The 21,811-nt window shown below is 43.0% G+C and overlaps 1 protein-coding gene across 1 annotated transcript in view; it reads left to right on the top strand.

Annotated features, from left to right (window-relative positions):
- The window catches only part of BLNK (B cell linker), a 79,894-nt gene that overhangs the window by 21,491 nt on the left and 36,592 nt on the right, over window positions 1-21,811 (top strand). Inside the window, exons 3-4 of the mRNA XM_068548282.1 lie at window positions 3,434-3,483; window positions 18,677-18,717. Coding sequence (XP_068404383.1) covers window positions 3,434-3,483; window positions 18,677-18,717 — 91 coding nt within the window. The remainder of the gene's footprint in view (window positions 1-3,433; window positions 3,484-18,676; window positions 18,718-21,811) is intronic.

Here is a 21,811-nt window from a genome sequence, read left to right as displayed (position 1 = left end):
TGTGTATGTTTACACACACACATACACACACTGACATAGATATAGTCCATACCTGTACGTACATACATTTTCATCATGAGTGGCATCATACCACATACACGTTCTACCAACTTGCTTTGTTGGTTTTAATTAATGCTAAATCACGGACATCTTTCTTTGTTAGTATGTAAAAATAACGATATACCTTTTTTTTAAGTTTATTTATTTATTTATTTTTTGGCTGCCTTAGGCCTTCATGCTGCGTGCGGGCTTTCTCTAGTTATGGCGAGTGGGGCTACTCTTCGTTGCGGTGCATGGGCTTCTCATTGTGGTGGCTTCTCTTATTGTGGAGCACGGGCTCTAGGCGCCTGGGCTTCAGTAGTTGTGGCATGCGGGCTCAGGAGCTGTGGCTCGTGGGCTCTAGAGCGCAGGCTCAGTAGTTGTGGCACACGGGCTTAGTTGCTCCGCGGCACGTGGGATCTTCCTGGACCAGAGCTTGAACCCATGTCCCCTGCATTGGCAGGCAGATTCTCAACCACTGTGCCACCAGGGAAGCCCACCATATACCTTTTAAACAGATAATTAATAGTCTACTATAAATGTATTATTCATTTAACCAGTTACATATTGGTAGACATTTTTTAAAGTGGGAGTAGGAGTTTAAATGTACATTTTGGAGGCCAATTTGATAATATCTGTCAAAATTTTGTGGCCATTTCTTATAGTTTACCTGTCACAAATAATACTTCAATAAATATCCTTTGCAGACTTTGAATGTACCAGAAAGCTAAATTCCTGAACTGAAATTTCTAGTTTCTGGGTAGAAGGATTTGTGCCCTTGAAATTTTGCTTGATATTACCAAATTGCTGTCCAAAAATTTTGTACCACCAATAGTGGATAAAAGCTCATTTCCTTGTGCTTTCAGAACAGAGTATCTTTTTTTTTTTTTTTTTTTTTTTTTGGGTCTTTGCTAAACTTAAGGGTAAGAAATCAGGGACTTCCCTAGTGGAGCAGTGGTTAAGAATCTGCCTGCCAATGCAGGGGACATGGGTTCGAGCCCTGGTCCAGGAAGATCCCACATGCTGCGGAGCAACTAAGCCCGTGCGCCACAACTACAGAGCCTGTGCTCTAGAGCCTGCGTGCTGCAGCTACTGAGCCCACGCGCTGCAACTACTGAAGCCCGTGTATTGCAATTACTGAAGCCTGTGCACCTAGAGTCTGTGTTTCGCAACAAGAGAAGCCACAACAATGAGAAGCCTGCGCACCGCAATGAAGAGTGGCCCCCGTTCGCCACAACTAGAGAAAGCCCGCACGCAGCAACGAAGACCCAATGCAGCCAAAAAATAAATAAAATTAAAAAAAAAAAAAGAGTAAGAAATCACTTTTTGTGGTGTTTTTCGGCTATAAAATGTAAATGAGTTTCAATATGTATAACTGATCATCATAAAATAGTTAAAATGGTCTTCTGCTTGTGAGGCAGTGGTCATCTCATACAGGAGAAGAATTTGTCTTCGTGTTCTGTCCTATGATGGGGAGAGGTGTGTGATTATTTTCATTTCTTATTTCTGATATATATAGAATCTCATTGAAATGAGAGAACCCTGCCAGTCATTGTTTTAATTACTAGCAATTCTAGATTAATTATCCCACAGTTGCCAATTTTACAATACACCAATTCTCTCAATAATATGAAGTCTTTGTATAAAATATCTCTTTATTCCATGGCCAGTCATACTTAACAGAAGCCATGGAGCTCAAATTTTTCCATATAATTTCTACTTCATTCTGCCCATTATCCCTAAATGCACTTTTACTTGACAAACCATGTTTTCTTCTCAGCTTGGAAAATATGGCTGCCACAGTCATTACCCTGGGTGAAGTCAGTGGCCCTTTGGGTCTAAGTGCCCCGAAGTTAAGCTCTCACTCGTAACCAAGCAACAGGTGCCACCTTGAAAGGAGGAAGCACAGTTGAGCACACTGGTTTCCTAACAGAAGAGCATAACAGAGTTGTCACTGGTTCATGGCCAAATGAGAAAATAAGGACCTTGAAGTGTTGGGGGTTGGCATGCAGCTGCTGGCTGCTCAGTGAGGCCCAAACCACACCTCTTATTCTTGGTCGGTGTTCAGTGACCAACGGTAATCTCTTGATTCTGTCCTTTATCCTGAGATGATGACCTTCACACATTTGGGGGTATTAAAATACCTTTTCTTTTCTTTTTTGAAAGGAAGGCAATAACAAGTAAGAGTTGGTTTGTGTTTTTTGAAATCTTACTGTGTCATGAAGAGATCTGGCACCAGATACACTTTTGTTTTTGTTTTTCTTCCCTTCAGCACCTTGGACAATCTCTCTCTGGACCTCATCATAGGTCTAATGACAATGTCTTCCCAGCTCGCCCTGCTGGCTTGCTGAGAATTAAATGAAATAATAAACAGGAGAGCCTTTGGGGAAACAAAAAGCAGAATTTCTAGGCAAATATAAATATTGTTATTTTTGCAACATTACAGTTCTGGTTTATAAGGCTTGTTTTTTGTAATCAAACATGATTTTCTGTACTGCTTTTTTTCCCCAAAAATGAAATATGTTTTGTATGTAATGGTTACCTTATACACTGCTTATATAAAGAGATGTGATATTTTAGTATATGAAGGCTACTGGGTTTTATATAGGTTTATTCATATATATTTTAAATTTCACTAAGCAAATCATTCTTAAATAAAATGGGTAACTATTATTAAAAATAATAATTTACTATAAACCTTACCCATTTCAAATAATGAGAGAGAAAGTGTTGTCAGAACTTGTAAAAAGCCTAAAAACTGAGATACATTTTTGAAATGTAATTTTAGTTTTCTCCTTTTAATGAGTGGGGAAGCATTGTGAATATTCAGAACATTTTATATGTGCATAAAGATAGCAGTTTTGAGAGTGCTTGAAACAGTTCAACTTCTAATCTAAATATCACAATCCCCAAGCTGGAGACACTCACTGCTCACTTATTTGGCATTTTTTCAATAGTACAAAAATAATTTCAGTCCAACCTACAGCTAAACTGTTGATCATAGCTAATTTTTTACTATTATTTAAAGCATTTATTAAGTTATTTGTTAAAATAGAGTTCATCTTCTCTTCCCTTCCTATCAACCAATCAACATTTACCTTCCTTGAACCTCTGAGTTCAGCGCTTACATGTATTCTGGCCTCTCGGAGCCCTTTCACTTCCCAACTTCACTTTTGTCAAGCCACAGCCACATTGGGGAGATGGGGAGAGGTGGGAAACCGCTGACTAATGGCTTCACTACGTTTACAGTACGTTTAGTCTTTCAATGTGATGAGTCCAAAAGAAGCTATTATTCTATTGGTTATCTATCCATTATCTCTAAACATGCTTATATCATGGACCTTGACAACAGTTGTCCTACTCACTGACCAGTTGTCTAATTTGTTATTTACAGGCTGAAAGTCAAAGCACCTCCAAGTGTTCCGCGAAGGGACTATGCCTCAGGTAAGAGTATTTCTAAGATACTTGGACTCTTGACTAATCTAATGTTCACAGTTACTTCTTAAAAAGGGAACACTGTTCTACTCATTTGAAAACAAAAGGAGCCCATCCTAATTTTAAGAATGACCAAATCTATTAGGCATTTGACTGTAGTGGGGAGGTAGTAGTCCTTCAATCCATCCATCCATCCATCCATCCATCCACTCACCTATTTATCAAATATGTACTAGGCAACTTCCATGTGCCAGGCACATACAAGGTTTTAGCAGAAATACAGTGAAAATAAAATAGATATAATCTCCATATTCACAGAATTTATAGCCTAGAAGGGAAGATAAATGATATTAAAAGCAATTACAATTCAGCGTGATGGGGAAGCACAAAGTTCTATGGAAGTACATAGCAACAGTACCTAATCTAATCTGAGGTGGAGAATGTGCAGGAAGTGGGGAATGGAAGGCTTCCTAGACAAAGAATTGTTAAAATAGATACTTGAGGGTCAGTGAGGTGGGGGTGAGGGGTGTGGAATAAATTACTGATAGCACATAGTTAATCAGTGCTCTCCAAGTTTTTGCCCTGCAACCCCATTCCACCTAGGATCAACTTTGTCAGGGACGAGGAGTTAGTCTTGAGATTGGTAGTGTTTATGGCAGCAGTAAGCTAAGTAAAGTATCCACTACACTTTCCTTTTCTAGAACAGATGCATTGGGAGGATAGGTCTAAAATCTCTTTCTACTGGCTTAAATATAAAGATGTCCTGGATGTGGACAGATCTATACAGCCCTCAGTGAAAACCACAAAGCTACAGACATTGATGAAGACTCTCCCTCTATAGGGCAACAGCTAAAACCAAATCACAACCTTAAAGGATGATTACTATTTTATTTTATTTTTTTCTGCCACTGATCAAGATAGCATTAAATCAGGTAGTTGAGTTCCCCTTGGGCACTGATGAAATCTTATCACACTCAGAAATGCTGACCAGCACACCAAGTCTGGTCACTGACCCATTGGTCACTTTGCAGAACTCACTAGGTCACACCGTATTTATTGACCTCACATTGCCAATCAGTCAGCAAGCCTAGACAGTTGATTAGGGGATTCCTTTGCAATTTGGAGCTAAAGAATAAACACCCCGTTCTGACTTTTAAAATCTACCTAATTTGTCTATGGCCATACCACCCTGAACACACCCAATCTTGTCTAAAATCTACTTAATCAAAAGCAAATGAGGGAATTCCCTGGCGGAGGGCCTGGGTTCAATCCCTGGTTGGGGAACTAATATCCCACAAGCCGAGTGGTGCAGCCAAAAAAAAAGAAAAGTTAAAGAGAACAAATACATTTTCCCTTCCAAGTTCTAAAAAAGAAAAGAAATCAAAGCAGACTGAACCTGTTAGGTATCCAAAAGTTTGATGGGAAAATATGGACTCATGGAGTCTCAGGTTTAAAAGGGACCCCAGAGGTCATATAATCTAACATCCAATCCAATGCTTAAAGATACCCCCCCCCCCACCATGCACCACACACAAGGCCCACTTTCCACTTGGACACCTCCTGTGATGACCTCCCAAGCCTGTCTGGTCCAGTCAGGGAGAGACAGCCCTGGAGGGATGAAGATGAGGTCCATTTCTTGCGGCTTCCTAAGTCTCTCCAGGTGGCCACACAGTACAAGTTTTTAAATATTAAAAAAAGGGGAAACAGAGTTGTTCTGTGCAACTTCAAGGATAGAATTAAGAAGTGAGGTCATTCGAATGGCTTCTTCTCTAGAATAAACATCTCCAGGTGCTTCAGCCATACCACACAGTTTTTGATTCACTCAACAATTATTACACGAGTGTCCTGTTTGACACTCACTGTGCTAGATATATAATAAGGAACAAAATATAGTCTTCAAGCTTAAAGTGCCTAATGACTAGTGGGGAGTCACATAATAAATCAGAACACAAACAGGTAAATACAAATTACCAAACATGGTAACTGCTGTGAAGGAACATGGCAGATGCAGTGATAGGGAATCAGTATGGGGTAGGGGAACAACTTAAGCAGTCAGGGAAGGTCTCTCTGAGACGGTGACATTCAATTTGAATCCTGGGGAATTAGCAGGAACATTTGTCACTTTGTAGATGACCCAACAGCACTGGAGATGCTGGACACAAACGTTAGGAGCTCAGAGGCAATTCGATCTATCTGACTTCAGGATGGATGTCTCCTGATGGTCTCCTCATAGTCAACTGTCTCCTTGCTCATCCCCTCACCCAGGCCCCTTCTTTTCCTCTACTTTTTACTAGGGCAGAAGACAGGGAGCATTCATGATTTATTCACCCTTTTGCCTAACCCACACACACTGGAGATCATCCTTGATTCCTCCTCTTCCTTCAACCTCTACACAAAAAATTGATCTCTAAATCCTATTCATTCTCTCTTTTAAGTGTCTCTCAAATATCTTTGCCCCTCTCTATTGACATGGCTACAGCTCAGACCCTGGTCATCTCTTGCTTGTCCTAGAACAAAAGCCTCTAAGTAGTCTCCTGAATCCCTAATTCCATGGGGTCCTCTCAACCTCCACCAGAGAATTGTTCTGAAATACCTTTGCTTAAATATTTTCATGGCTCTACATCACCAACAAGAAGAACTGCAAACTACCGAGCCTGCATACAAGGTCCTTCAATGCCTAGCCGCTAAATGGCTGTGTAACTTTGGACAACTCACTCTTTTCTCCTTATCTAGATCATGCAGGACTGAACCAAAAGATCTGTTAGGTTCCCGCCAAAGCAAATACTCAACACTGGCAGAAACACAAGTCCTGGGAGCCCAGGGCCCAGTGATGAAGCAAGTCTCTCCTAACCTTCCCTGGCTTTAGAACTTTGCCTCTTCCAATCTCCTTGATGCTCAGAAGTATTCCCTTTCTTGACCTCAGACACCTGCTCTCTTCCCTGAAACCCCCCAAATAGTCTTGATATCAGTACATTTGTACTTAATCTCTCTTGGAACACAGAAACCTGGCCCAGTCAGGTCTTCTAAGCCTTTGCTACTCAAAGTGTAATTCCTAGCCTGGCAGCAACAGCATCACCTGGGAGCTTGTTAGAAATGCAAAATCTCTGCTCCACCCTAGAACTACTGGATCAGAATTTGCATTTTAAGAAGAACTCCAGAGGATTTGAATGTATATTACATTTGAGAAACCCTGCTATAAACCACCAACTCTGTCCTTATTGATTCTCCTGAACTGAAAGACAAATCTGTTGAAGTTCCAGAATCTCTAAAATTCATCCTATTGTTTCACCAGACCAATACGGCCTTGCCTAATCTCCCTGCTCTTACGCTCAATCCCTGGAAAAGGTCCTTTTGGCAAAACCATCATCATCACCTGCATTTAGTACCCCCTTTGCCACTCCCTGCCCCCCCCCAACTCATGTCCCAGGAGCATTTCCAGCTACTTTCCCTGAGCCTTGGGGTCCCTGCACAGCTGCAAGCCTGGGGCCTCAGAAACCAACCCTTCAAGGACCTTGGAGGCCCCAGTGCTTGGAGACCTTAGCCCACCAGACCTCCTGAGCCCAGGAAGCCTATCAAGTGCTCCCTGGAGGTCTGTGCAGATTTGATCCACCCAAGGCTTCTGAAACAGCCCCATCTGTTTCAGCTGGATGCTGGAATTATGTCCTCTTCCCAGTTCCGGAAGCAAATCGCTTCCCAAACCCTTTAAGCCAAGCTGGAGAGTGTGTTGACCTTGGTGATGCTGACCTTCAGAGAGCAGAGGATAGAAAGGGCCAGCGCCCCCCAGAGGTCAGGAAAAGAGTAACCACAGTCCCTCTAGTGGAGTGTGTAAGGACAAAGCTTGAATTATACAAAGAATGGAGGCCTGGACCTCCTACAGATGCAGGTCAGGCCAGTGTGCAGCCTGTTGCTTTCACTTCAGACCTCACAACCCTACTTGGTCTCTGAGGAGGGAACATTGCTGGCAGGGAGCTCACGGCCCACTGAGCAAACTGTATTACTCCTGCGCAGCTGGCATTGTTGTGGGAAGGGAAGATGTCCAAAACACATTGGGTGTTTACTCTGTCCTGGGCATTATGCTAAGCTCTTTACAGACGTTAGCTCATTTAATCTCCCATTAGCACATTATATAGAAATGACTATCTCGGTTTCACAAATGAGGAAAATGTGTTTCAGGAACATTACGTAACCTGTCCAAGGTTACTGCAGCCACTAAAAAGAAGACCCACCCCAGGCTTCCATTCCATTGTTCCTCCCTGTGGCCCAAGCTGGGATGGCTACACTTTTCTGGGGCATTTCTTATTTACTATTCTGAAAGCCCCAGAGCCTCTGACATTGACACCTGCTTGTTGAACGTTCAGAGTTGAGCAGCCTCCTCTATCTTTGAGTCTAAGGTCTGGCTGGAGAGGGAGGGTGGGGAGGGGAGATCAGTCGTGGTGCCCCCAGAGTCTTCTGGGGTCACTGCAGAAGCCCCACTGGTCACTCTGCAAGCCCCTGAGAGGTTTGAACAAGGCCTCTCTCCTTGTACCCTAGGGCCCTGACATCCAGGGGCTGTTATCATGTCCCCAGGAGGTCCACCTTCTCCTCCCACCACTGATAACGTTTGGGGAAGAGATGGAGCAATGATAAAGCGGGGAGACCTCAGGGCAAAGAAAGATACTTAGACAGGGATTGCTGGGTAAATGCCCACCACTGAAACACAGACTATGCATAACAACCCTGTGTCTACAAAAGAGTGAAATATAACCTGCTTTTGCCCCTGTCCTGGTGTCCTTAGTGAAGCCAGCATTCATTTGATTTGTTGTCTCCCTGGTTACCCTCTAACTGGTGGTACCAGCAAAGCTGAGCATAGGGAGAGCTGTATTCAACACCAGTGCTGCCTCATGGAACTAAGACTAGAAGAATGAAACTTGGACTCAAAGGTATTTTAAAACCTAGAAAGTCCTGAAGGATCACCCAATTCAAGCTTCTCATGTTAGGGATAACTGGAGACCAGAGAGGTACAGTGACTGCCCCAGGTCACACAGCCAGCTGATGACTAAGCCAGGACTGTGTCCCCCATTTCTGCACACCCACACCCATCAACAGGGCCCTGTGAAGGATGAATGAACATACAGATAGTCGGAATTTCTAAGACGTTAAGTATTTAGACTCAAATCACCTCTCCTAGCCAGCCTGGATCTGGCTTTGGCTTCAGCTCCCCATGCTAAGTCACATCTCTTTCTCCTCTCGGGTGTACCCAGTGGGACTGTCAGCTCACTGCCTCCCCTGCAGCCTCTGTGGTTCTGCTTTCGGTTCCTTCCCTGTGTCTGTCCCACCAGCACAGCTAGACTACTCTCCTTCCTTCTTTGCTTCCTGCATCCTGCCGCAAGTTTTCCCACTGGTTTCCTGCATTCCACCACCAGCTCACAAAGAGGGGAAATGCCCAGGGCCCAGTGGCCGAGAGCACTGCTTCTAGAGTGGAATCAGGGCCGCAGCGAGGCTGTGTGTTTGCACGCAGCTATGGAGTGCACCTCTCAGTGCCCATGGCTGGGAGGCCACCAGGTCCGCCCAGGGTCTCTGGTGCTCCTGATGACCCCCAACCAAGAGACTGAATTCACACCCTCTCCTTCACCCTTTCCCTCAAGCTCTCAACACAGAGTCCTTTACTGTCCTTGCAGCCATCCCTTCCCATTCCCAAGAGCCCCAGTCTGGTTCAGCCTCTGTCTCTTCACACCTGGGTTACTCAGACACCAGGCTCGTCAGCGCCCCCATCTCCAGCTTGTCACCAGAACCTGCAGTGCCCACTGAGGCCAGAGCATCCCCTTGGCTGGCAACAAATCGAGCTTTGTTTACCTGTCGGCGTAGTTCCCTGTGACTCTCCAGTGCCGCTCGGCCATTCTGTGCGCACCTGTGCCTTAGGGATGCCCCCTTCCATGCACTGGCTAAGCCGTGCTTCTGGGACTGATACAAAAACCCCTGTGTTGGGGGTGGAAGGAGGACACCCTCCTTCATCGTCATTCTCCTGCCCAAGCCCCACTTATCCTTTAAGGCCCAGTTCAGTCCCACCTTCGGCACACAGCCTTGTGTAACCTCTCAGCCCTCACTCAGTGCACCCTTCTCCAAACTCTCCCAGCACCTGGCATTATGATCAGGTCCTGGGACATTCACCAGGAAACTTTATACCACCCTGGGTCATCCTCACTCTGATACATGATTGTTTCTCTAGACTCTAGGTCTTTTATTTCCATTGTAGAGGCTGGCTTGGTGAGAAGATCTTGGCCTTTGAGGTCTTTTAGGCCTGGGTTGGAATCCTGGCTTTGCCCCCTAAGCACTGAACCTAGAAAAGTTTTGTAACTTCCCCGAGCCTCAGATTCCTTACCTGGAGATAAGAATGTCTATCCTTCAGGTTACTGTGAGAATTACAGAGAAAGTAAATTAATAGTAATAATCATCATTCACTGGGCCCTTACTCTATGTAAAGTACTCCTCTAAGTACTTTCCATGTGCTATTTCATTTTCATTCTCTCAAAATCCTATGATACAGGTGCTAAAAATAATGTCCATTTTAGTGATGAGAAAACTGAGGCCCAGAGGTTAACAGGTTGCCTAAGGTCACACTGCTAGAAAATAACAGAATCAGGATTCTGAGCAAGGCAGCCCGATCCCAGGGCCCAAGCTCAAAATCCTGCATTTCTTGGCCTGGAGCAGATGCTGAGATGGAGCCATCCTGGCCATTCTCACATGTCGCATAGTGCCAGGTGCTATGCCCTCGGGCATGGGAGGGCCACAGGAATCGCAAAGCCTGGGCCTGGCAAGGGAAGGATGTGTAGCATGGGATCATGACACAGTAAATAGAGGATAAACCCCAACCAGGTACACAGCACAACAGAAGAGGCTTTCCCTGACAAGGAGGCCCAACCAGCAACTCAGCTCCTTGGCAGGGGCCTGCAATCCCACACCACCTGGCCCATATTCAACTTGAACTTACCCTCCTGAAAATTTTATTCACTACATTAGAGGCTTTCTTGGATCCACTCTTTGTGGTAGCCATACCGTGTGGTTACCATTAGAGTGAAGTAGAATTGGTATCGTTTTGAGGGTTTATTAAGATAACAGTGAATAACATTAACACAGTACTTAATGGGTGTCAGGTTTTGCAAAGCATTTCACATGTATTACATTATTTGACTCTCATAAAAACGTGAGGCAGGCACTATTCTTATCCTTGTTTTACAGGCGAGGAAACTGAGCTTTAAACAATTAAAGCACTGGTCCATTGCCAAGCAGGTGGTAAAGAGCAGAGCCAGGATTTGAACCCAGGGAGCTTGGTTCTAAAACCACTACCCTCACACTTTGGGAGGCTCCCTGAGATGCTGGAAAACCACCCACTACTTGGATCTAATATTTGGATGGTTACGCTTTTCGGTCTGGGCAGTGGCTTGCTAGGTTGTGACTTTATGAGTGTGACGCAGTGAGCTGCCTGTGGGACCAGAAGATGGATGTGGCTGGGGGAGGGTGGGTGGCCAATCAAATAACCTCGACCACATGATGTTTTTCTCTCTTTTCTGCCTCGATGAGCCACAGTGCCTGGATTGGGCCATGCTTGTTTCTCCTTGGTTTTATCTGAATGCTCAGTGGAGGGCCAGGTGGTTCACATGAGATTTCAGCTGCAGGAGCCAACACAGCCTGGCCTCCAATCCAGCCCCCATACTCACCAGCCATGTGACTCAGACACATGTGCCTTAGCCCCAGTTTCCTCGATTGTAAAACAGAGATAATAATGGCACCTACCACATAGTACTGTTTTGAGGATAAATGAAGAAATACACTTATAACACTACCCCTAGCACCAAGCACATAGGTATTCAATGATGGAATCTATTATTATTATCCTCATTGTCACCCATTCAACACATTTATCAGTTTATGCTTTTATTAATGCAGAACTACAAATGCAAAATGCCATCCAGACCCAAAGATAAATTAAATAGGTCTTGCTTTTCAGTACAGAGAGACACAGACAACTTAGTCATAGCACAGGGCAGAATGAAGTACATGCCACAAGGGGCCAGCAGCATCTACGAGGGCTCAGAGGAAGAAGTTGATGGGTTATGACCAGAGGGACTGGGAAAGACCGTATGGAGGAGGGATGACAGGGATTTCCATGGAAGAAGGAAGATGGGCTGGGGTAGCAGCACGAGCAGAGCAGAAAACTACCAAATGTGCAGGATGGAGGAACAAGCTGTCTGGTATTACTAGAAGTGAATAAGGAAGATCCGGCTGCAAGAGGAGCCAATGGAGGGCCAGCAGGTTCAGGCGTTTGAATGTGTTGATACAGAAGCTTGACTTTATTCCACAGGGAGCCACTGATGATTCTTGAGGAAAGGAATAGCATGATCCAACCTTTATTTTAAGAAAATAACCAGAAACGGTCGGAAGGATGAATTGAAGAGGAAAGATAATGGAGACAGGAAAACTAGTTAGATGATGGCTGCAACTGCTTTCACCAGTAGCTAATCAGAAAGTGGACCCTGCCTGACTGAGAAAAGGAGTGAACCAAGGCAGGGAAGTGTGTCTTATAAAAGCATTTTATAAAGGTTTCTATTGTAAATGATTGAAACAAAAACATCTTGCTGCCTTATGTTTTGACCTTCAGTTATCCCCAAACTTAAGGTATTAGAAATGTATTCCCCCACTGTTCCAGTATTGGCATATTGGGAAGAGGACTTATTCACCTATTCTTTTAGTTTCTTGGCAAACCTAATGATCAGAACACACTATAATTTGGTATAAGACAACCCAGAGAATAATTTCACAAGAATTATTTTCTGTTAATGTCAAAGTTTGACTCACGTTTGACTTCTAGAATGAAGCCTCTTCTTAGAGCCTATCATGTTTTTCCCGAGAGATGGTGCTGTTGATGCCATTGCTTAAAATCCGGCCACCCTGATCCAAAGACTTCCTTCTGGCCCCCGCTTCAGCTCCATAATTCTTTTCCTTGTGCCTCTGTGGACTCCCCCTGGATCTGGAGTCAGTGGTCTGCTGTGGCAGGGGATAGAAATAGCAAGAAAAGTTTCCACTGAGGTTCTGGGGGGTTCAGGGACCATCCACCAGGCCTTCTAGCCGTGGCTGCTCAGTGGGGTGGGAGGGAAGATGGGACTCTCTATGGTGCAGTCATCAGAGCCACTCTGCCATCTGAACCTGTGTCTCGTTGAGTGAATTGTATTTAGATTCTAAGGTCAGTTTATGTGATGGGATTGATGCTAAGCTTCTCATACTCTAAACGTGTTTTGGAGGGAAAGGGGTCTAATAGTCTCCTTGACTGTCATAATCCAGACCTATTTTATTCTTCAAGATCATAAGCTACTTAAGACCTGTCACATCCATTTTTATACCCCCTGTGGAGCCTAAGACAGTGCCTGCACCCTGGAGCCCAAGGACAATGAGGCAGCATGGCGCTCGGGTTCAGAGCATGCACTTGGAAGTCAATCAACCTCCAGGGCTCAAACTTGGTTTTACCATTTACTATATGACCTGCGGCAAATGATTTATTTTCTCTAATCCTCAGTTTCCTCATAAGATTTTTGAGAGAGCTAAGTGAGTACAAAGCTCTGATAATTATTGCCTGGCATGTAGTAAAGCACCAGAAAAAAATTTTTTTTATAAGAAAGTCAACATTTGAGCCAAAGAGAATCATAGAAGTTACTCCCTTTTAGAGATCTGGAATTTTATTTTATAGATCTGGACAATTGAGGCCCAGAGATGTTAGATATTCTTGCCTACTCTCCAACTAGTTAGAAACAGATCCTGGATGAGAATTTAGGTCTATCTGACTCCCTGTCCAGTGCTCTTCCTATTACACCATCCACATATTGATTCAAAGAAATCCTTGGAAGCAGCACAGTATGGATTCCCACTCCCAGGTCCCAAAAATGTCCCTTGACAAAGACATATAAGGGTCAGATGCACCATTTCTCTGCCCCAGTGATACTTTTCTTAATACGTTGGGAACTGACTTTATTTTATTTTATTATTAAAAAAAATTTTTTTTTTCTTATTAGTCAACCATTTTACACACATCAGTGTATACATGTCAATCCCAATCTCCTAATTCATCACATCACCACCCCCACCCCACTCCGCTTTCCCCCTTGGTGCCCATACATTTGTTCTCTACATCTGTGTCTCAATTTCTGCTCTGCAAACAGGTTCATCTGTACCATTTTCTAGGTTCCACATACATGCGTTAATATACGATACTTGTTTTTCTCTTTCTGACTTACTTCACTGTGTATGACAGTCTCTAGACCCATCCACATCTCTACAAATGACCCAATTTCATTCCTTTTTATGACTGAGTAATATTCCATTGTATATATGTACCACAACTTCTTTATCCATTCATCTGTAGGTGGGCATTTAGGTTGCTTCCATGACCTGGCTATTGTAAATAGTGCTGCAATGAACATTGGGGTGCATGTGTCTTTTTGAATTATGGTTTTCACTGGATATATGCCTAGTAGTGGGATTGCTGGGCCATATGGTAATTCTATTTTTACTTCTTTAAGGAACCTCCATACAGTTCTCCATAGTGGCTGTATCAATTTACATTCCCACCAAAGTGCAAGAGGGTTCCCTATTCTCCACACCCTTTCCAGCATTTGTTGTTTGTAGATTTTCTGATGATGCCCATTCTAACTGGTGTGAGGTGATACCTCATTGTAGTTTTGATTTGCATTGCTCTAATAATTAGTGATGTTGAGCAGCTTTTCATGTGCTTCTTGGCCATCTGTATGTCTTCTTTGGAGAACTGTCTATTTAGGTCTTCTGCCCAATTTTGGATTGGGTTGTTTGTTTTTTTAATATTGAGCTGCATGAGCTGTTTATATATTTTGGAGACTAATCATTTGTCTGATGATCCATTTGCAAATATTTTCTCCCATTCTGAGCGTTGTCTTTTCGTCTTGTTTGTGGTTTCCTTTGCTGTGCAGAAGCTTTGAAGTTTCATTAGGTCCCCTTTGTTTATTTTTGTTTTTATTTCCATTACTCCAGGAGGTGGATCAAAAATGATCTTGCTGTGATTTATGTCAAAGAGTGTTCTTCCTATGTTTTCCTCTAAGAGTTTTATAGTGCCCAGTCTTACATTTAGGTCTCTAATCCATTTTGAGTTTATTTTTGTGTATGGTGTTAGGGAATGTTCTAATTTCATTCTTTTACATGTAGCTGTCCAGTTTTCCCAGCACCATTTATTGAAGAGATTGTCTTTTCTCCATTGTATATCCTTGCCTCCTTTGTCATAGATTAGTTGACCATAGGTGTGTGGGTTTATCTCTGGGCTTTCTATCCTGTTCCATTGATCTGTATTTCTGTTTTTGTGCCAGTACCATATTGTCTTGATTACTGTAGCTTTGTAGTATAGTCTGAAGTCAGGGAGTCTGATTCCTCCAGCTCTGTCTTTTTCCCTCAATACTGCTTTGGCTATTCGGGGTCTTTTGTGTCTCCATACAAATTTTAAGATTTTTTGTTCTAGTTCTGTAAAAAATGCCACTGGTAATTTGATAGGGATTGCATTGAATCTGTAGATTGCTTTGGGTAGTATAGTCATTTTCACAGTATTGATTCTTCCAATCCAAGAACATGGTATATATCTCTCCATCTGTTGGTATCATCTTTAATTTCTGTCATCAGTGTCTTCTAGTTTTCTGCATACAGGTCTTTTGTCTCCCTAGGTAGGTTTATTCCTAGGTATTTTATTCTTTTTGTTGCAATGGTAAATGGGAGTGTTTCCTTAATTTCTCTTTCAGATTTTTCATCATTAGTGTATAGGAATGCAAGAGATTTCTGTGCATTAATTTTGTATCCTGCAACTTTACCAAATCCATTGATTAGCTCTAGTAGCTTTCTGGTGGCATCTTTAGGATGCTGTATGTATAGTAGCATGTCATCTGCAAACAGTGACAATTTTACTTCTTCTTTTCCAATTTGTATTCCTTTTATTTCTTTTTCTTCTCTGATTGCCGTGGCTAGGACTTCCAAAACTATGTTGAATAATAGTGGTGAGAGTGGACATCCTTGTCTTGTTCCTGATCTTAGAGGAAATGCTTTCAGTTTTTCACCATTGAGAATGATATTTGCTGTGGGTTTGTCATATATGGCCTTTATTATATTGAAGTAGGCTCCCTCTATGCCCACTTTCTGGAGAGTTTTTATCATAAATGGGTGTTGAATTTTGTCAAAAGCTTTTTCTGCATCTATTGAGATGATCATATGGTTTTTCTCCTTCAATTTGTTAATATGGTGTATCACATTGATTCATTTGCGTATATTGAAGAATCCTTGCATCTCTGGGATAAATCCCACTTGGTCATGGTGTAAGATCCTTTTAATGTGTTGTTGGATTCTGTTTGCTAGTATTTTGTTGAGGATTTTTGCATCTATATTCATCAGTGATATTGGTCTGTAATTTTCTTTTTTTGTAGTATCTTTGTCTGGTTTTGGTATCAGGGTGATGGTGGCCTCATAGAATGAGTTTGGGAGTTTTCCTTCTTCTGCAATTTTTTGGAAGAGTTTGAGACGGATGGGTGTTAGCTCTTCTCTAAATGTTTGATAGAATTCACCTGTGAAGCCATCTGGTCCTGGACTTTTGTTTGTGGGAAGATTTTTAATCACAGTTTCAATTTCATTACTTGTGATTGGTCTGTTCATATTTTCTATTTCTTCCTGGATCAGTCTTGGAAGGTTATACCTTTCTAAGAATTTGTCCATTTCTTCCAGGTTGTCCATTTTATTGGCATAGAGTTGCTTGTAGTAGTCTCTTAGGATGCTTTGTATTTCTGTGGTGTCTGTTGTAACTTCTCCTTTTTCATTTCTAATTTTATTGATTTGAGTCCTCTCCCTCTTTTTCTTGATGAGTCTGGCTAATGGTTTATCAATTTTGTTTATCTTCTCGAAGAACCAGCTTTTAGTTTTATTGATCTTTGTTATTGTTTTCTTTGTTTCTATTTCATTTATTTCTGCTCTGATCTTTATGATTTCTTTCCTTCTGCTAACTTTGGGTTTTGTTTGTTCTTCTTTCTCTAGTTCCTTCAGGCGTAAGGTTAGATTGTTTATTTGAGATTTTTCTTGTTTCTTGAGGTAGGCTTGTATAGCTATAAACTTCCCTCTTAGAACTGCTTTTGCTGCATCCCATAGGTTTTGGATCGTCGTGTTTTCATTGTCATTTGTCTCTAGGTATTTTTTGATTTCCTCAGTGATCTCTTGGTTATTTAGTAACATATTGTTTAGCCTCCATGTGTTTATGTTTTTTACGTTTTTTTCCCTGTAATTCATTTCTAATCTCATAGTGTTGTGGTCAGAAAAGATGCTTGATATGATTTCAATTTTCTTATATTTACTGAGGCTTGATTTGTGACCCAAGATGTGACCTATCCTGGAGAACGTTCTGTGCGCACTTGAGAAGAAAGTGTAATCTGCTGTTTTTGGATGGAATGTCCTATAAATATCAATTAAATCTATCTGGTCTATTGTGTCATTTAAAGCTTCTGTTTCCTTTTTAATTTTCTGTTTGTATGATCTGTCCATTGGTGTAAGTGAGGTGTTAAAGTCCCCCACTATTATTGTGTTACTGTCGATTTCCTCTTTTAGAGCTGTTAGTAGCCTTATGTATTGAGGTGCTCCTATGTTGGGTGCATATATATTTATAATTGTTATGTCTTCTTCTTGAATTGATCCCTTGATCATTACATAGTGTCCTTCCTTTTCTCTTGTAACATTCTTTATTTTAAAGTCTATTTTATCTGATATGAGTATTGCTACTCAAGCTTTCTTTTGATTTCCATTTGCATGGAATATCTTTTTCCATCCCCTCACTTTCAGTATGTATGTGTCCTAAGTCTGAAGTGGGTCTCTTGTAGACAGCATACATATGGGTCTTGTTTTTGTATCCATTCAGCAAGCCTGTGTCTTTTGGTTGGAGCATTTAATCCATTCACATTTAAGGTAATTATCAATATGTATGTTCCTATTACCATTTTCTTAATTTTGGGGGGTTTGTTTTTGTAGGTCCTTTTCTTCTCTTGTGTTTCCCACTTAGAGAAGTTCCTTTAGCATTTGTTGTAGAGCTGGTTTGGTGGTGCAGAATTCTCTTAGCTTTTGCTTGTCTGTAAAGCTTTTGATTTCTCCATCGAATCTGAATGAGATCCTTGCTGGATAGAGTAATCTTGGTTGTAGGTTCTTCCTTTTCATCACTTTAAATATATCATGCCACTCCCTTCTGGCTTGTAGAGTTTCTGCTGAGAAATCAGCTGTTAACCTTATGGGAGTTTATGTTATTTGTTGTTTTTCCCTTGTTGCTTTCAATAATTTTTCTTTGTCTTTAATTTTTGCCAATTTGATTACTATGTGTCTCAGCATGTTTCTCCTTGAGTTTATCCTGTATGGGACTCTCTGGGCTTCCTGGACTTGGGTGGCTATTTCCTTTCCCATGTTAGGGAAGTTTTTGACTATAATCTCTTCAAATGTTTTCTTGGGTCCCTTCTCTCTCTCTTCTCCTTCTGGGACCCCTATAATGCGAATGTTGTTGCATTTAATGTTGTCCCAGAGGTCTCTTAGGCTGTCTTCATTTCTTTTCATTTTTTTTTCTTTATTGTGTTCTGCAGCAGTGAATTCCACCATTCTGTCTTCCAGGTCACTTATCCATCCTTCTGCCTCAGTTATTCTGCTATTGATTCCTTCTAGTGTATTTTTCATTTCAGTTATTGTATTGTTCATCTCTGTTTGTTTGTTCTTTAATTCTTCTAGATCTTTGTTAAACGTTTCTTGCATCTTCTCGATCTTTGCCTCCATTCTTTTTCCAAGGTCCTGGATCATCTTCACTATCATTATTCTGAATTCTTTTTCTGGAAGGTTTCCTATCTCCATTTCATTTAGTTGTTTTTCTGGGGTTTTATCTTGTTTCTTCATCTGGTACATAACCGTCTGCTCTTTCATCTTGTCTATCTTTCTGTGAATGTGGTTTTTATTGAGAACTGACTTTAAAAAAACAAACAAAAAAACGACTTGAAAGGAATGAACATGAGATGACTGTAATAACCGTTCAAGGCCTAGTAGATGGGAGCAGGTGGCCCAAGGGCAGAGAAGGCAGGTTCAGGGTGCTTGTGGACAGGGTGGAGCTGGCCAGCTGAGATTTATGTTTGTGCATTCTGCTTCCCACATGCCATTTCAGAGAGGCCAGCTGACGAAGAGGAGCAGTGGTCAGATGACTTTGTAAGTATTTGTTCCTGGGACTAGAAGGGTATCATTTCCACCAGGGCCCCTGGGAGGCCTTTATAAAGACTTGTTTCTGAATGACACACTGGTGGCCAGCTGCCCATCATGGAGGGGAGATGGCTGGGTTGGAAGGGCCACCTATAGGCAGGGCAGCAATAACCTCACAACGGCTGACTTGAGCTAGCACCGTCATGTGCCAGGCTAGGAGCTTCATACTTATTCCCTCATGTAGTCCTCATGACAGCCCTATGAGTAGGCATTCTTATCCCCATTTTCTGCTGGTATTCAGAGTGCTCACCAGCACAGCCAAAACAGATGTTAAAATGCTTGAATAGGGGTTTCCCTGGTGGCGCAGTGGTTGAGAATCTGCCTGCCAATGCAGGGAACACGGGTTTGAGCCCTGGTCTTGGAAGATCCCACATGCCACGGAGCAACTAGGCCCGTGAGCCACAACTACTGAGCCTGCGTGTCTGGAGCCTGTGCCCCGCAACAAGAGAGGCCGCGACAGTGAAAGGCCTGTGCACCGCGATGAAGAGTGGCCCCCGCTTGCCACAACTAGAGAAAGCCCTCGCACAGAAACGAAGACCCAACACAGCCAAAAAAATAAAGTAAATAAATAAATAAATAAGTCAGGAGCTCAAAAAAAAAAAAAGCTTGAATATTTCCAAATCAGTTGGCAAATGCCTCTGCCCTGAATTCCCCAGTGCCCCATCACTGCTTGGTGCCTGCCAGGAGCCCTAAACAAACCAACAACTGAAGAGTCAATGCTTGGCACATCGGGGAGTTTCCAGGACACTCCTTAAGGTCATGGTCAGTACCTGGGCCGGATTAGTTGTTAAACAGTTTGGACATCAGCCCTGCCCATTTTACAGGTGAAGAAACCAAGACATGGAGAGTTTTAAGTAACTTGCAATTCCAAAATTCAAACCCAGGCTCTCAGATCTCAGAAGCAGACTTTTAAAACTCAAGGGGCTTGCTGTGACCAAGAGGATATGAACAGACTCTGGGGGCCACAGATGGAGAGGGCTCTCCCTGACCATGATGACATTGGAGTGGTGTGTCAGAATTAATTGTGAACCTCTTCAAGATGGCTCTGCAACCCACAGGGCCCCAGGGGCCACTTCTCTTTGGGGCTGAATCTTATAGAGACAAGACATCCTAAAAACTTTTCTGTACAATGATTATTCCTCACATATCAAATTCATGCAGAATGTTAGGCTGCTCCAGTCTGTGAGCTTTATATCTGGAAGGGATCCAAGAGGGCCTCCACACAACCACATACCCCATAAGGAAACTGAGGCCAAGAGCCTGAAAATGACTTGCCGACCGTCTCTCCATTACTCAGTGGCCCAGTAGAATGAGAACCAGGACTCCTGTCCAGTGCCCAGAATTGAGCCTAAGCCCAGCTCCGCACTGTGTACATCACCTGGAGTTTATTCAGAGTATTAGGAGACGGACGTTCCTCCCGTTTCAACTGCAGAGAAAAGATTTTTGTAAAGAAGGGGTGAGGTGGCCTCACTGTGGGTCACTTAGGCATGGAGAGCCTCCCAGGGCCCAGCAGCACTGATCCCTCAGAAGCACTGCAGCTGCGCCCCCTGCTGGAGGCACACACACAGGGCCACATCGGAAGCAAACTTAAGACGCTGGACCAACATCCCCCAGGCAACCGAGAAAACTCAGCTCGCTGGCTAGAAGAAGACAAGGTGGGGACCTAGCAAACACAAAATAAAATCAGTCTGAAGAGGAGGGAATGACTTGTGTCCCCAAAGCTAAACAACCAAAATGAAGGTACCAGCTATAGTAAGGATTGATTGAACATTCACTCACAATTTTTACCTTATTGGATTCCCTTGGTACATAGAATGAAATCCAGGCTTGTTGCTAAAGCCTCCAGACCTGATGAAATACGACCCCTGCAGCCCTGTCTAGCCTTCCCTGCACCCCTCAGCAGGGGTTGCTCATCCCAGCCCAGGCACACAGGCCTGCCCTCAGTCCCTACAGCAGGTCGAGGTCCTGCCTAACTCAGCGATTTCAGACTCATGGTCCTTGGGCAGGTGAAGGAAGAGGGGAAGAAAGGAGAAACCAGAGTATCCCCATCCTTCTTCACTTGGTCGGCTCCTTCTTGTACTTCAGGCTTGGCTTAAGTGTCTGCTTCTCACCAGGAAGGCCTTTCCAGCACCCCTATCCAAGACAGAATCCCTCTTCCCTTTGCTCTCTGTCTCAAGAACCTGATCAGTGCATCTATGACCAGGCATATCTATTTTATCTGTTTGATCATCTACTTATTTATTATTCACTATTTGTTTGTTGTTGGTCTCTCATGCTAACATACAAGCACTCTGAGGCCAGGGACTGTGCTCTGAGTCAAGCATGATGGCTGGCACATAGTGGGTGCTCAATAAATATTGATTACATGAATGAAGGAATGGACAATTTGAGAAGATTTTTGTCTGATTACACATTCCCTTCTTCAAAGTTCCCATTAGACTGTCCAAAGTATTGTACTTCCTCAAGTATTGAATGAATGAATGGATTAATTAATTAATTAACGAAAGAATTTTGTTCGTCATAATTTTGAATAATTTGGGGGGAGGGGATTTTTTAAAACTCTCAGAAGTTTGAATAGATCCCCTTTTATTTCTCTTGATGAAAAGGCATTCAACACATCCTACTGTGCTTGAAGTAGGAGGGACTTATGGCGCATCTCCCACAGAAAAGACTTTCCAAATGAAGGGCCAGTTCAGCACTTCCTGAACATCCATTCCCTCCTCCTCAGTCCCTTCAGAGCCCAGGCAGCAGCTCAGCGCATTCATTCATTCCAAGTATGTTGGGTGTGCACCTACCCTGCAGCAGGTCCCATGCTGGGCCCTGGATATATAGTCTCAGTCCGGTCCTCATGGGGGCACAGTCTGGTAGGCAGCCCAGTGTCAGACGATGGCTGCCAGGAACAGCTGACGTGGGATCTCTCTTTCTCTACCTTCTCTGCCACCTCTGCCAACCTGGTCCTCTCAGTCAGCTTGCTGTGCCGGAGGGGCTGCAAGGACTCCAGACTCCTCCCCGGGATGCACACTGATCCTCAGCCTCCAGGTAA

This window comes from Eschrichtius robustus, chromosome 7, assembly GCF_028021215.1.
Source record: "Eschrichtius robustus isolate mEscRob2 chromosome 7, mEscRob2.pri, whole genome shotgun sequence".
In the NCBI taxonomy this organism is placed as follows: domain Eukaryota; kingdom Metazoa; phylum Chordata; class Mammalia; order Artiodactyla; family Eschrichtiidae; genus Eschrichtius; species Eschrichtius robustus.
Note: the sequence above shows the minus strand (reverse complement) of the source record. Positions and strands in the feature narration are given on the sequence as shown.